Raw genomic sequence first — 16,594 nt, 5'->3', positions numbered from 1 at the left:
AGATGTATAACCGACATTTTAACTTAGGATGACTTGCATACACTGCTTTAAACAGTTTTATCATTGTGCCCATTGCTTTACAGAGTTTTATCCTACATTTGGTTTCTTAAAATGTTATTCATATTTTAGTCAAGTATTTTATTTTTGAAATCCCAAGAATCAAATATCATAATCAAATAAGATTACAAGGTTTTAAATTAAAAACAAATACAAATACTAAATTCTACGCAAAAATTTATTTTTTCTTCTCTTTTTCTTCAGGCATTCCACTTTATTTTTGCTCTTTTTCTTTAGGCATTCTGCAAGTATATTAAAAAGTATCCAACTTTTCGAAATATCTTGGTATTTCTGACAATCATTTTAAATAAAGTTATCGCCTTCCATTTCATAAAGGCCCGCAATCGGCCGAGCGGTTAAGTCGCTGAACACTGGTAGTTCACTCCGGTGTTCGAATCCCAGTAAACAGGCTGGTTGCATGAGCATTTTCGTGGATTTTCTCACGTGTTCCTAGTATGCCAGCTGGTTTCCCTTAGAAAGTTCTAGACAAAGTATTTGGTCAGAGCCTTTATTAGACTTTAGAGGCTAAACATTTTGAAGGTATGAGATGAAAGAAAAGATTGGTTTCATCAAGAGGTTTTGGTTTATTTAATTATGACAAAGCACACTAGGGCTATATGCCTAAGGGGTGGGATGCCTTCGTGGAGGACTTTCTAAGGGAAACTGGCTCGCATACACGTTACACGTGGGGAAAACCAGGAAAACGCCCATGCAGCCAGCCCGTTCGCATGATTCGAACCTCGGACCGAACTACCAGTGTTCAGCGACTTTACCGCTTGGCCGCTGTTTCATCAGGAGGGGGAAAAAAACATCTTTAGGTGACATCCACATACATCACTGTATAAACTCCTGAATCTTCAAATAATTGAACTGAGAAAATCATGGGATTCTCCATTTATGATACGATATGATGTTCTATAACGTAATTTAAATTTATACAACCATATAGTCTAAAACCAGTCGCTCTTCACTTTAATCTACAATAATATCGTTTTTGTCTTTTCTGTTAACACAAGCTCAATTGATGGTATTTGCTGGTGTACACGTTCAAGTGTTTTCTCCTTGAACACCTAAATTCTTTGAAGTATTCTGAAAGTATATTCAAAAGCGTCCAACTTTTGTAAACATCTTGGTATGTCTAATTCAAAAGCGTCCAACTTTTTTAAACATCTTGGTATGTCTAACAGCCAAATTTCCCTTCAAAATTTTGCTTACTTTTCTCCCTAATTTTCTTCTTTCCTTCTACAGTTATTTTCAGTGCTCACACAAGAAAATTAAGATTTTTCGATTGCTAGACTTCCATAAATTTTGCATTCTTGTCAATTTTTTAAAATATCAATTACATGAATTGCGTTTCAGCTGAAGACAGCTTTTCATTTTCTTGTCATTTTAACTATAAATAAAGTTTAAAGCGAAGTCCAAAGGATAAATATTTTAATTAAAAATTGTTGCTAAATGACAAAGAAATAAAACAGTCCAGCAGGGTTTATTCTGTACCACCGAGTGACCCAATTCTTATATCGGCTGAAACAATCTAAATCATGTTAAAGATCATGTTTTTTTATACAATCTATAACGCGAAAGAAAAGTTAGCATTAAAACATTCTTTCTAAGAGAATTAATGTAAAAGATTATATTCATATATATATATATTTAAAGCTGGGACTTGAACCAAATTGTCAAACTTTTAAAGTTTAATTTACATGGTGGTTATAATTAAAGTTCCAATTTGAAATGGTCATAAAAGGAAAACTAGCGGACCAAATGTTATCAAACTTGGAAATCGAGTAAAGGAGGTTTCCGTGGGGGGGAAAAAAGAGTTTAAAAACTCACCACCAGGGGAAAAATGGCGCTGTATACAATATTGTTAATGAAATAAGACATGAAAACATCTGTTTAAAATGTGTTTAATAGTTTCCGAAGCGTGTTACAAAGCATGTTCAATGTAGCGTCCAGCATTTTCCGAAAGCAAGTTAAATCCTGTTACTGCATTCTCAACAGCAGCTCTTAGCATATCAGGATGAATTTTACGGACATTTCGGTGTATCACATTTTTCATTTCTGCCAAATTGTTTAGATTATCACCATAAACAGTGCTTTTGAGGTAACCCCATAGCCAAAAGTCACAGAGGTTGAGGTTTGGTGGGAAGAGGGGAAGTGTCGGCCTATAAGACCTTCATTCGTGAAATATTGCCTAAGTAACTGTGCGACACACGTGAGGTGGGGCCCAGCCCTGAATAAAAACCGTAGTATCTAAAATGCCACGTTACTGCAGTTCATGTATCACGAAACATTTTGACTCTAATTGAGCTGCAATCACAGTGGTCTAGCTGTCGACTGCTCTTCAGAAAAAAAAAAAAAAAAAAAGGTTCAGTTATTAAACTAGTTGTCATTCAACACTAAACGGTGTGGAATGACTGCTATGCAGTCGAATGCAGTAGAAGAATGCAATGGAACTAGATAGATAACATGAGGGATTTCTTTGGCCCAAATCGATTAAAAGCTTTTTGAATCAGTATCTTCATGTTTTAGGGCCGAACTCAGGCTTCAAAAATTACAAATTAGCGATCTGTAAGAAAACAATTTCCAGATTGTACGCATTTGTGCGAGTGATTTGCGATCTCACATTTTCTAATCGCTAATTCGTGGTTTTCACGGACGAATTTCTCACTTACACGGATGGCGCACTTGACTTTTATCGAATTTAACGCCTTTAAATGGTAATTTGCTTACATCAAAGTTTCTTAAGGGTATACAACATATTAAACCCGTGAAACAAAAGGTTAAGTTAGATTCCAACCCATATTTCGTTTAACAGTATTGCATACAGCGCCATTTCCCCCCTGGTGGTGAGGTTTCGAACTTTCTTTTTTTCGCGGAAAATAAGTTCCCATGACCTCTTTTGCACGGTTACCAAGTTTGATATCCAGTGGTTTTCTTTTTATGACCGTTTTAAAGTGGAACTTTAATTATAACCACCCTGTATATTATTAAATTTTAACTTGAAGCTATGCATTATATGTATATCATGCATAAGATTTTCGCCTTTATGGAAAAAGTAAAGAATCGAAGCAAATATACTTAGGATAATGGACCAAAATTGAAAAATTTCCCCTCTCTACAAAAAGAAAATATTTAAACTTTGAAATTGAATTTATTGGATTATCTGAAATATACAATTTGACTTATCTTAAGTCGTAGTTCTGACAACAATTCCGTCAAAAATTCCAAATTACTGAAGCTGAAGTAAAAGTTTTAGTATATATTCACTGTATGTTAATAAAGTAATCAGAGTGTAATAAAAATAGGTTATAGAATTTACACTGACACAACTTTTTATCGACTGCGCAACATGTAATGGAAGAGAAGGCTTGTAGAGATATGTTTTTGACATGCCTCTAAATGTAGATGTCATACTCCTTTTGTCTCTTCAATGTCAAAAAAATTTCCGTTGAGAGGCAACTTTAGTTTTTGGTTAAGAAAAACAATCACAAGAAGACAAATTTGAAGAACATGCAGAACGATTGAGTACACATACTTATTTTCGGAACACAAGCGGTTCTCCGACTGGTTATTGAATAATGAAAACATTCATTGTCATGCAATACAAAACATTTGGAATAAGTTTTCTGACTGAAAACGTAAGATTAAAAGTCATCTGCTTAATTCACAGCCATTTACATGTCAACTGCTCGGGCAATTGCAGAATCGTTTTGATCCTGAGCTTGTAAGACAAACCTTATATCACTGGATTTAAACACTTCTTTAATCTTCCGGGAACATTCCTTCTTTAGCTCATATTTCAAGAATATTAAGTGAATACAATTATTGCAAAAGAAATTGAATATTCATTTGCACTACGGCTTGGTAGTTTACTAACGAGTTAACAAAACTTAAATTCTGCTTTTTGTGTCTAAGACTACAACAATATTTTAAATATTTACAAATAAAATATTAAATTGGAGATTTAATTGGAGCCTCACCAGTTGCCTAGCATTTGAAGATTGTTAAATACTAATTATTTGTTGCGAAGTCTAACCCAGGCTGCATGGTTGGTTTTCGTAGTTTTCTAGGTTCTCTATGAAAGCATCTTAATCAAATAGCTCCCATGTTCAAATAACCAACTAACCTAGTTTAAGCGCGATTTCCAAGTGAAGTTACTAGCAAAACCCGAATACTCATTAAAAATCATGTAGCTTGCCAATCGGGAGTAACATGAAATATACGGTGCCAATAATTGAATTGCTGTTATGGTACGCTGTTTTTAAACTTAGATGCTCATTCCTTAATTAAATAGCCCACCAGCAGCCGAGCGGTAAAGATGCTGAACACTGGTAGTTCGGTCGGAGGTTCGAATCCCGAGAACGAGCTGGCTGCATGAGCGTTTTCGTGGTTTTCCCCATGTGTAACGTGTATACGAGCCAGTTTCCCTTAGAAAGTACTCCACGAAGGCATCCCTCCCTATAGGCAGATAACCCTCGTGTGCTTTTCCATAATTAAATAATCCAATCAAATCCTTAATTAAATATAATTGATTTGTAACTTCTACTGGAACTGACGGTAAGAATTGAAGTGTAAATAAATAATATCGTGTGCAATCTTGATTAATATAAAATTAAAAATATTTGCATAGAAAAATATTTTCATTCAAAGTTTTTTTGAAATATTTGCAATTACTTTATAAGAAGGATTTATTAATAACCGTAATAATTACTTATTATATTACTGATGAATACTATTCAGTTCTTGACAATTACATTCTAAAGTAGAATTTTAAGGATATAATGAAAATACGCTACGCACAAAAATACATTTTAGGTTTGATGAACAAAAAATGAGTTGATTTTTTATGTTTTAAAACTTCTTAAATTCATTTAATAAGCATCATATCCTCGTTGTTAATTGAATCCAGAATGTTGGGTGTCATTTATATAATTATTCTTACTTGTCTCCAGAACCTGCTGACTTATCCAGCCATTAAGTAGTTGCAGATCATTTCTACATAACCATTGAACTTCCATTAATTCACTCTCTAGAGGGTTGTATGTTTATATCATAATTTGACTTTTATAAAAATGATTAATCTAATTCTTATGTTTCTATAAAAATATACTGTGCTTTAAAAATATGGATGATTATATCAGCTGCTCTTTCAGCCACTTCATAAGCAACAGTTTGTTTAGAAATAAATTATGCAGTTAATGCCATAAAATATTTTCATAAAATTCAAATAAACATCAAACGAAAATTCTCAGTTTTAGACAATTCGATTTAAACAAAGTAGCAGACAATAAAACGCCGAAGGTTAAAAATTTACTCTTATTTTTTTTTAAAAAAAAGGAAAGAAATTTAAAAAAAAAAAAAATAGTTAAAAATTTGAATAATATCATCTATAAAAAAAATAGCTTTTCATATAGTATTAATAAATATTTATTACGTATCATTGAGGGAAAATATTTCATATAATTAATTCTCTGTAAAATTTTACTTGAAATTTAAGGTTAAAAATAGCTGTGGCAATTCACTGTAACAAAAATCCATAGACCACATTTGGCGTTATTATCGCTCAAAAAAAAGATGCCAAATTTCAAAACGCGAAAATATGTAAATTCGTGTATATCTTAGAAAATTTTAAATAAAAATGTCTAATTTTTTTGCAGATATGCTTAAAAATACACCTACTTTAAGATGATGGTAAAACTTTTATAGGCTATAATTCAAAATTTTTTTTGAAAAATTTATAAAAATTATTTTAAAATAGAAATTTATTAAATAAAATACAAAAAATGGGTAAATTTTATTTGAAATGAACCTAAATTTCGAAATGTGAAAGGAAAAATAATAAAAGTTTAATAAAAAGAGATATTAATAAATATTTACCAAATTCAATTAACATTGAGGAGCTAAAATTTTAAGAGCTAATATTTTAAAAACTACTTGTACGATTTTTACAAAACTTGGTATTCTGGCATAATTTAAGTCGTAGAATCGATATATTGAAAAATATTGATATGCTATTTCAGAAAATGTCGATTTTGTGTCAAAATACCTATGTTAGAATAGTGCTATATATAAATCTAATATATATCCTAAGTCGCGCTTTCAAGATATGAAAAACGCAGTTTGAATTTTGTCAATCGGCCCAGTAGAACGGGAGATATAGCACTGTCCCTTTTTTTTTTTTTTTTTAGCAGTGTACATAGTTTCAGTACTGTGTTACAGCATGCTCGAACATTTTAACTTTAAAATGTTAAAGGTTACAGACTTCCCAAATGAAAAATATTAAAATTTTGTTTTGGCTGAGAATAAATTTGTTTTTTTTTTCCTCCTCCCCCCCCTCGCCGGGAAAATTGCTTTGAAGCATGGATATCTTTTGCTAGCAGTAAATGTACATGACGCTTATTAAAATATGTAACGTAAACTCTCATTCACCTCCATAAGGACATACCATCTTGTTGTCTTAGTCTGTAAATTCATAGTTAAGCCTTAATGGTATTCACACTATGATTTATCTGTGGTGATGTAATAAAAAATAATTAATCTCTTCTCTAAGCTGGCACTCTTGAGAGCAGACAGAATATCAACTTTCAGTTCATTTAAGTTTCATTCCAAGATTTGAAAAGAAGGGACATTTAATTTGTTTACTAAAAAGGACTCTAATGGCTTATTTCCTTAACGCTAAATCAGCCGAAAAGATTTCCCCCAAAAAAGGTGTATAATTTTCTGAAAACAAATTTTGCATGGTCAATGGGATGGGTAGTAAAAGTAAAACTCTTTATACAGCCCACACTGAACCAAATTTCCAAATAATGAAATATTCATTAAAAGTTCATTTAATTGCAGAATTCAGAAAGTTATAATATTATGACTTGCTCAATTAGTTGATCATGGCACTAGCATAAAACACAGAATTGTTTTGTTTTGAAGGAACTCCTGCATTATTTCAGCCACTTCTGGCAAAGTAAAATACACATGTGAAAAAAAAAGTATATCCCAAGAATGGAACACCAGCTTGGTCGAAACCCAGATTTTTCTCAAAACACTGGAAACGTGTTCCTTTTTAGTAATGAGTTCTTTATCAAGAATGAGATAGTACAAGTACACCTAAGGCTTTACTTCCCATGCACTGGCATATTTTTTCATACCCTTATTTACCCCACTAGCAGTAATATCAAATCCTCTCCCTCCCTCCCCAAACCAGAAGAAAGGATAGCAGTTGTTATTGGACATATACTCAAAAGAGAATTGACAACAGGCAAGTTGCCGTGGCTTTGGTGGTTAACGATTTTGGTTTCAAGAATTTAAAATACAGAAGTAATGTTTCAATGAGAAACTGCACTTAATTTTATAAATTTTTATTTAAACTTTTTAAATAGTAATACTAATCCATTGTCATACTCCTTTAATTTCTTGCACAAAGTTGCATTGTAATTTGTGATAGGTATTGTGCAGATTTTCAGTAAATGTACAAAAAATTATCCGATGTAAAAACATCTTGTGGGCTGCCTAAGTTTGGGACCCTTGCAAATGCAGGTGTTGCAGAACATCTAAATTGGTCCTAGTTGGATTAACAGGATTTTGATTTGAAACTCAAGCTTAAATATTCCTGCTGAAAGAAAAGATTTCTAATACAAGTAAAATGTATAATTTATTTGATTGATCACTTTTAAATGCAAACTTAAACAATGTCTTGAACTGAAGAAATGCACATACTAAGAATTCCTTTATTTCATAGTATTTAAATTCAGGAAATACTTTCACAAAATAATTGCACTTTCAGTTCTAATCTAATGCAAGTTTGATGTAAAATATGGCAGTATCATTCAGTCACTTAGATTTCTTATGAATTACATCTTCAGATTGTTAATAGATAATTAATTCTAATGCTATGTGCATATTTATATTATAGGTGCATATGATATCACTGGCTTTTTTAATTAATGTATGATGCACACACTATTCATATCTCTTCATTAATCGACTTCAGAAGTATCAATGTTTGTGAAAATGTATTTTTGATTAAAGAGATTCTGTATTTAAAACTGTATAAAATTACGTAAAAGTCATTAAATTTTTGGTGGATTTGCGTTTTACGTTTTATCACTATGGAAGCAGCTGTTGAAATGAAGGATGGAAAGGTAAGACTGTTTTTACATACATTATTTTTTGCAAATTTTTTCACTTTGCTTAGTAATTTGATGGAGTGCTGTGACTTTTTGGGAGTTGCTTTCTGTTTAAAGGGAAATTATTTTAGGCAGTTCTTTGGTATCCAGTTTATTGAACATTTCCATGATGTCTTAAAACTAGTCCCCATGTTTTGATTTATGATTATCACTGTTGATCATGCTCTTTTAGCCTGGGACTGTATTGTTTTGAAATTTTTAATTGCAGTAGCATTAATGAATTGATCTGTTTTGAGGCATCTTTTAGAAGATATTTTTCATATTTGCATCAAGAAGAATATGCCAATGTAATTACTAGCAGTTGTTAAATTTCATAATTCTGAAGTTGTTCTTTCTGTGCCGAATAATAGAACTAAAGGAATTTGTTTTGAATATCCATTCTCATTCTAAATCATGTTCATGCTGTTTCATTACTTGATAAAATAAAATTTATTTAGATAAGTAAAGCTGAAGAGGTTTACATTTATTGTCATGGTTATGTAGTTAATATACTAATAATTTAATTATTGTGAAGGAATTCATTTTCATAAATTAAACCATAAGTTGGAAATATCTACATATATATATAACATATATTTGTTGTAATTATAGCTTTAACTTGTGCCTTTGGTTATGTTGGTTCAATAAATACTTACAATTAATTGTATAAAGTGTATTTCAGATTCAAAAATTACAAATAGATGGGACATAGTTTTTTATTTATTTTGATTATTTAGATTATTACTGCATATACTTCATGTTGTAGTGGCAGAAAGACATTAAAATTATCTGTTTTTATAACTTCATACTTATAATCTGTGTTCATGCTAAAATAATTTAATGTCTATTTCAAGTATACATAACTCCTTGTTTTCTTTTATTTCCTAAAATTTAATCAAATTTATAAACTACTTGGAAACATCCAGAAATATTAGATACTTAAATTTCTATTAATTTATTTTTAGAAAATTTTATAATTTTCATCTTTTGCAGAGAAAAAGTATATTTACAACATGTAATTTCATGATGTTTGCATGATTTTTCCATTGACCTTTCTTTCACATTGTTTTTTACTAAAAGTATGGGATACAAATTTTGGCCATTAAACAGATATTTCTGTATTTATTACTGTTTTGCATAAAATGTGAAATTAAAAACTGTGAATAAAAACAAATGTGCCTTTAAATTTTTACGATATAGACTTCCTAGTGGTATTGCCCTCAAAAAGTGTATGTCGTTCATCTTGACAGGCATAAACTTGTTAGATTGGAAGAATTATTATCTTTGAGCAAAAGCAGAATTAGATTCTAATACTTGAATGTTCTTTACATTATTAGAAACATCAGATGTCTTAGCAGCATAATACTGACATTTCTTTGTTTGTATCAGAACTCAACCTTTTTGGGGATCATGAGCTACTTGTATTTCTGTAGCTTTCATCATGATCATTTTGTATGCGAGTAAAATATAAAACAATATATTCATAGAACTGATAACTTACAACTGACCCGGAAATGTACTGCAGTTCACAGAGTGGACAATCCCAGTCTATATCATTAAGTATACATCCTCAGAATAAATTGTTGAAAGCATCCAATCATATCAAGATACAAACAAATACACATTGCCCAATACTAAAATTTTATAAATAATTGAAGAACAGAAATTTATTTTATTGATAGGATTTATTAAATAAAAGGGCTATATATATCATATTAAAGAACTGAACGTACTGGAACATATTACTGTTTAAAAAAATTATCAACTTGTTATTGATCTAATGTTTTTGGTTAAACTTTTAACTGTATATTTAGGCAAGCATCATTATTCTTAATTAATTCCTTACACCATAAGTTGTACTGAATTAGTTTAACTGTCCTTTTCACAATTTTTCCATTAAAAAATAATGACTGCATTTTCTCTCATATGGTTGAATGAAATTTGACTAAGGATAAAGGAGAGTAAATCTTATACAATCTTTCAAAAAATAAAAACTTTCTAATAAGGTTCTTTAGAGAATTTCAAAGGATTAACAAAGCTTATCTATCTTTGTTTCTTCTAATGTCTGCGGTTTGCTATCAGATGTCAAGTGCAGGCTTTCATGCAAGTTACCTCTTCTTTAGTTTCCTCTAATTTTAAAAGAACTCCTTGAAAATGTTAATTGCATATTGTTAGAAAGTCTTATTTTTTAAATATGTGATAAGCTATGAGTAGAAATATATTAGATGACAAGTCTAATGCAGCATGAGCTTTATGGTAATTTTCATCTTCTGGTGATTTATAAGTGTAAAGTTAATATTTTTGCATGATATACTCGGTAATGGTGGTTTAAGCTCATTTCGGGCCCTGGGCGCAGAAGATCTATGGGCCCCCTTGGCACTGGTAGATCCAAGGGAATCTTGGATCTGCTAACAAATGAAACAAAATTTCAATGTTTAATTTTTATTGTAAAAATATATATATATAAATAAAAACAAAACAGTATTCTTATTAAAAAATATTTAAAATAAAAACACTCTAAAATAGGTGTGGATTGTTTTCGCAAAATCATCTACTATTTTTCTAAAGACTTTTTATCTTCAACTATCGAAATTTATAACCAGAAATTCTGGATGGTTCCAGCTTATCTGGGCCTTTGGATTCCCATGCCAAGTGCCCAATGAATAAACCTGATACTCGGTACTCACACACTTGTTAGTACAGAGTTGTAAACAAAAATATATGAAATTTGCCAACAGGTGGCAGTGGTAATGAACATTCCCCCTCACCCCATTAAATATTGCTACAAACTTTTAAGTATAGTAGTTTATTTATATAAACTCTCTCCATATAAGACAGTTATATATAATTTATTCCAAATAAAAGTATTCTTACTAACTACACCAGTTGTATTAAATAGGTTGTAATATATATGCATGATGAGAAGTGGCAAGAGCCAAATCTGTAATTTAGTCATACTAATATTTTAAGTTTTTTTAAAGGGAAAAAAAAGTTTTTGGCTATTTATTTGCATGTTTCTGTGTTTCAGAAGTTTTAAAATTGTTAAATTTGTTATCACATATTGATATTTAAAACATATGTTAATGTATATATAATATCTAATGATCTTTTTCTTCCTCCAGGGCATTTTCATCTTCAGCTTGATAACATACAAGCCAGTAACATACAACAAAGATTATGAATACCCAGGCTGGGCTATTTTCATTGGTTGGTGCATGGCCCTTTCATCTATGTTATGTGTGCCAGTTTGTTTCTTGTATCAGATTTTTATAACACCTGGCACATTAAAACAGGTAAGATTTTAAATTACATCGCACATCTACTTTCAATTTGTGCATTATATCATTAAACTGTGTCATGTATCTTCCTCTCCCCCCTGCTAAAATTTCATATGCAACCTGCTTTGTAAAAAAATTTAGAAATTTTAATGTCTAGTTTGGCGGTACAATGACTATCTATAAATAATGATGGAATTCTTTATTAATATATTCTATTTATACATGCTATAAACGTTTACCTGGTGGAAAGGGGAAAATGGAGCAGTTAGTACACTTTTCAATTTGAAGATTTGTGTTCATAGCAGCATGGTCTTTTAACCCCTTCGCGCCGGGTAGTGCAAACGCGCGCTTATCGCAGAGGCCGGCAATGTCTTACGCGAGCATCTGTCCAGGGCCGGAGGCTTTTTTGCTATAAAGCCATGAAATTTCCGAAGTATCAACGCATTGTTTAATAATGCTCTATAGAGTACTTAAACAGATTATGCTTTATAGATATTTTTATATATACTTTAATTACCTTATTTCTTGTTTAAATGCATATTTTACACATTTTATTTTCATTACTCACCATTTTATGACTTTTAACATTATACATCTGAAAACAAAATATATTACTTAAAATTCTCTTTTCGTATGAAAAAATTTGAAAACAGGGATCTACACACAGTCCTATGTTACATTCCTTGCACTCGTAATAACTCGTTTGCCGTTTTGGAGGATTTTTCCGGGAATGTGAGCAAACGAAGCATCGTCGTCTCATTTTCTTATCAGTCTCTTCTGAACAAAGTTTTGGAAAATGTCTTTCAGTTAATCTTTCAGAATCAATGTCAGAATATCAGAATTTCAGAATCAATATCTGAAATATTTTGCATCATTTCTGCTATTTCATGCTCTGTGAAACATTTTCGACGCTTCGACATTGCAACGGTAAAAACAGAAAGAATTCATGTCTAACAAGATCTAATTATTTTCTAAAAACTGAACTGCAAACCAAAATACCCAACGCTCCCGTTTGTTTATATAATCAAAAAACATGTGTATGTGAGTCATGCTTCTCACATTTCGAGTAGAAGGTCTAATGTACATGTATCTGAAGCCATATGGACATACAGTGCCATCTTGTGGCAGAAATTATAGTTTTTAAAACGTTTCAGGACAGTTGGGGCTGAATAGGAAATTGCTCTGGCACGCCTGCGCGTCGGCCGGGAAGTGAGTGTGTTCGTTGCTGGCACGTAGACGTGACAGTCGGCACAAAGGGGTTAACAGCGTCATTTAGACAAATTGCACCCCCTCATTATATTCTTTGCTCTTTATAAAGTACAAAATGTAAGAACTACCAGAATGAACAGTAAGATTTCTGCCTTTCAAATTTAATCATTATATAATCATACTGCAAAGTGAGTTATGTAAAAGTAATAAATGCACAAAGCCAGGGATGGACAAACGAAGTCTTGGGTCAAAAATCGAAAGAAAAAAAGTTTGGCGAGCCAAGATAAATTTTTAAACACAATATACAAGTATTACAAATTAAATATGTTAATGAGATGAAAGAAACTGCGATTTCATTTTTAAAAGTTCCTTATATTGAGGTTCGAAGTGAGATGTACTGATTCTAAGAAACGAGGCTAAATGCTCATCTCTCAGTCTACTTCTGAAATAATTCTTTCTAAGGTTTTTAGTTGAAAACACTTGTTCACATATACAAGATGAAGCAAACATAGCACTGATTTTCTGGGCGTGAGATATTAAATTTGGGAAATTTACTTTCGATAATGATTTGTAAACTCAAACTTTGGCATATTTAGAAACAACTGCTTGAGATGATTGTTAGATTGCAACTCAATTAATTCAAGCTGAAAATATGACCTCACTGCTTCACAATTTACATTGAAAGGCATGGTAGTTTTAAGGTCTCCAATTCTGTTTGAATGGCACTGAAATCTTGAAGTCCGCGTTCGAACTCAAAATGCAGTTTTTTCAAGCCATCTTCATTATGCTTAAGCTTCTCTTCATTTACTGAGGATATAATTAAGATAATTAAGTTTTTTCTAAGAGGTCTAATTTACCTATATTGGATTCCCATATGTCTGCTTGAGAAAGAGATAATGCTTGTTGACTCCAGTCTACAGCTATAACTAACAAAGAACTTCCGCTTTTAACACTTGCTGTCTGTTTTTGCTATATCCGTCGATTTATGTTTTGTAGAACAAAAGAGAAAGTAAAAAGATCACCAGTCTTTTTTTAAAAAAAGGGAAGGAAAAAATGATATTTAAAGTAGAAAAGGATATATATATATATATATAATATATACTTCTTTTAATTTGCTTCGGACCACCAAATTAAAATTCTATCCGTGAGCCGTACTTTGCCCATCCCTGCACAATTTTTTTTTATAATGTTAAATTTTATAAAATTTTATTTTTTATAATGTACCTTATAGTTTTGAAATATATGCAATTTATGTTGTGTGCAACTGATAATTTTAATAAACATTTGCAGCATTATATCAATTAATAAAAGATATTTCTAATACTATTATATTATGTGTTTGGTTTACAATGCAATGATGCTTATTTTCCCTCTTTAAATAAATTTGCATAAGGATTATTAATCTTCAATTCTGTGCAATTTTTTTCTAATAATTTTAGTATCTAGATTGTATTTATTCAATATTTTTAGCTAAATTTACTTATTACAGCGTTGGAAGATTTTAACTACACCTCGTCTACCAATGGCTCTACCAGTGCATGCTACAGATCCAGATGATTGTCCTAAAGATGGCAAAATGAAGACCAATAATCACTATGAGCAGTCAAAGTTATAGGTTTTTCAGGCCTAAGCTTTAAAATTTTAGGTGACTGTCAGTTTCACGTTTCAGTTAGGGTGGTTATACACAGACAGCTAGCTGTAACAAGATATAGATATAAGCACTTGTAGGCCACTGCATGTCCTCACTTGATTCAGTGGCTGTAAGATGTTACAGAACTTTCCATTATACCATTAATTTTTAGCTAGCTGCTATCCTTTTTTTCACATGAACAAACACTTTACATATACATATTACCTATTTTCTAAGAATGTAGGATTATTTGAAGATTGCATTTAATTTTTCATTTTTAATAGTAAGAAGAGTTAAAAACATTTCATTTGCTCTTGTAGAGTTTTTGGAGGTAATACATTATTTAATATTGTAAAATCCTCTGCAGTTCATTTAAAAACAATCATAAAAATTTTTAAGGCATTATGTAAATTTTATAACATTTGGCATTTATAAATCGTTGAACAGTCGTTGACAGTTACAATTTTTAATACCGGTGATCTCTAGCCTTTAGGAAAGAGTCAAGTATAAAAATTTTATCCCTGTAAATTTAAAATTTTAAATTTATGGAGTGTAATATTTCTTTCTGCATAATGATGAACAGTTTTCTAGCAAAAAACAACTTATTTTATAATTTTTAAATTCCCCAAATTATAAAATTTTAACTATTTTATGCGGTTTTCTAATAATGTACACTGTATTATATTCAGAAAATCAATAAAATGTTCCAGAAGTTGGTTGACAACTCACAAAGCAGTTTTTTTAACAAAACATTACTAATATTTTAAACTTTTTATTTAGGTAAAAGTACCTGTACTTTGTGGTGGAAGAATGTACTTTAAGAAAGGTTAAGAGATATTTTATCATATTTTAAAGTTTAGAAATAGTAAACATATTCTACTAAAATAAAAAACTGTGACTAGTCATGGCTTTATTCCAAATGTTTATGGATTGTGTTGTCTTAATTGTACAAACCATTTTCTCAGATCTGAATTAGTATCAGGTGCAATGAAATGTATATTTGCAAGTTTATGTTGGGAATAGTTAGGTATATGTTGATTGATGCATTATTTATCATACCATATTTTCACGTGTTTTCTTCTTAGTTTTTTTATGGATGTATTTATAAATGTATGATATAAAGTTCCCTGTCAGTCATATATAAGATAAGTATCATTATGCAAACAGAAAAAAGCTGGGTAGTATTATTTATACAGCTATTTGAATCTGATTTAAAAGACTTGGAAAATTGTTTTGTTTTATGTGAAATGTGAGAAATTATTTGAGGTATTTTGTAAATATTTCAAATAAATTTCTGTTTCTTGTAATATGAAAAATTTTGTTTTAATTAAATTTCTAATTTTGTTGGGTGCCATTTTTGTCTTTTTTCTCTTCCTGATATCCAAGAATGGTATTCATTAAAAGCTGAGGGGAAAAAAAAAGATAGGTACATCATTTTCAAAGCTTGTTTTTTCACATATGGCAATCTCAAACAAAAAAATACTAGTAAGCTCCTGATTTGCTAATAAATCAAATAAGCAAATGTGTTAAACTCACCGTCATATGAATAGCATAAGGAATAAGAATGGGAAGAAGTTGTATGTACAATTTTTAGACTTGGCAATAAGATTAAATAAAAGTGAATAATAAATTAAAAAAATATTTAATGAAGGTAGAAATAAATTTAATGAAGGTAGATCAATTTTTTTTTGGTTTTCTTTTTACAAGATAACTCAAACTTTACATAACAATGAGCAGTCACTGCTCATGCTGTATATTTATTTTAAAACATAATAATAAATTGCAATACAATCAGTGCTAAACAATGAAAACTCCCTTTTCCTGCAAGAGAAAAAAAGCATTTCCATATTTTCATGTTGCATGAGGAAAATAATCCTTTTGACTTTGATCAACTGAGTATACCCACGACACATGCATTTTTTTTCTTATGCAGAATACTAAACATTTTTATATATCAAAATTTACATAAAATCTGCAAATTTTTGTATCTGATGTTAAATTGTATTGATTAAAATTATGTAATATTTCATAACATCATATAAATATTAGCTATGTAGTTGGACAAACTTTCATACTTTTCTTAAAGAAATGTTTTCACAATCTAATCATAAGCATTTTCAAAAGAAATGTCAAGGGCTCTTTTCTTTAAATATTAAAATTGCAAATTTAAATACAACTTTTCAGAATTCAATAAATATTGTTTTGAGCTAAAATGGTGTATATTATTTTATTTGTAATTATGAATAAATCACCACTAT

At 30.5% G+C, this 16,594-nt stretch overlaps 1 protein-coding gene across 1 annotated transcript in view; it reads left to right on the top strand.

Moving 5' to 3' along the window:
* The window catches only part of LOC118189107 (sodium- and chloride-dependent taurine transporter-like), a 256,046-nt gene extending 240,356 nt beyond the window's left edge, over positions 1-15,690 (top strand). Inside the window, exons 12-13 of the mRNA XM_035359655.2 lie at positions 11,342-11,512; positions 14,196-15,690. Coding sequence (XP_035215546.1) covers positions 11,342-11,512; positions 14,196-14,321 — 297 coding nt within the window. The 3' untranslated portion in view covers positions 14,322-15,690. The remainder of the gene's footprint in view (positions 1-11,341; positions 11,513-14,195) is intronic.
* Positions 15,691-16,594: the final 904 nt, after the last annotated feature.

This window comes from Stegodyphus dumicola, chromosome 8, assembly GCF_044657685.1.
Source record: "Stegodyphus dumicola isolate Sdum_Otavi_A_Nest chromosome 8, ASM4465768v1".
NCBI classification, from domain to species: Eukaryota; Metazoa; Arthropoda; class Arachnida; order Araneae; family Eresidae; genus Stegodyphus; species Stegodyphus dumicola.
The sequence above is the reverse complement of the archived record's forward strand: the minus strand, read 5'-3'. Positions and strand labels throughout refer to the sequence as shown.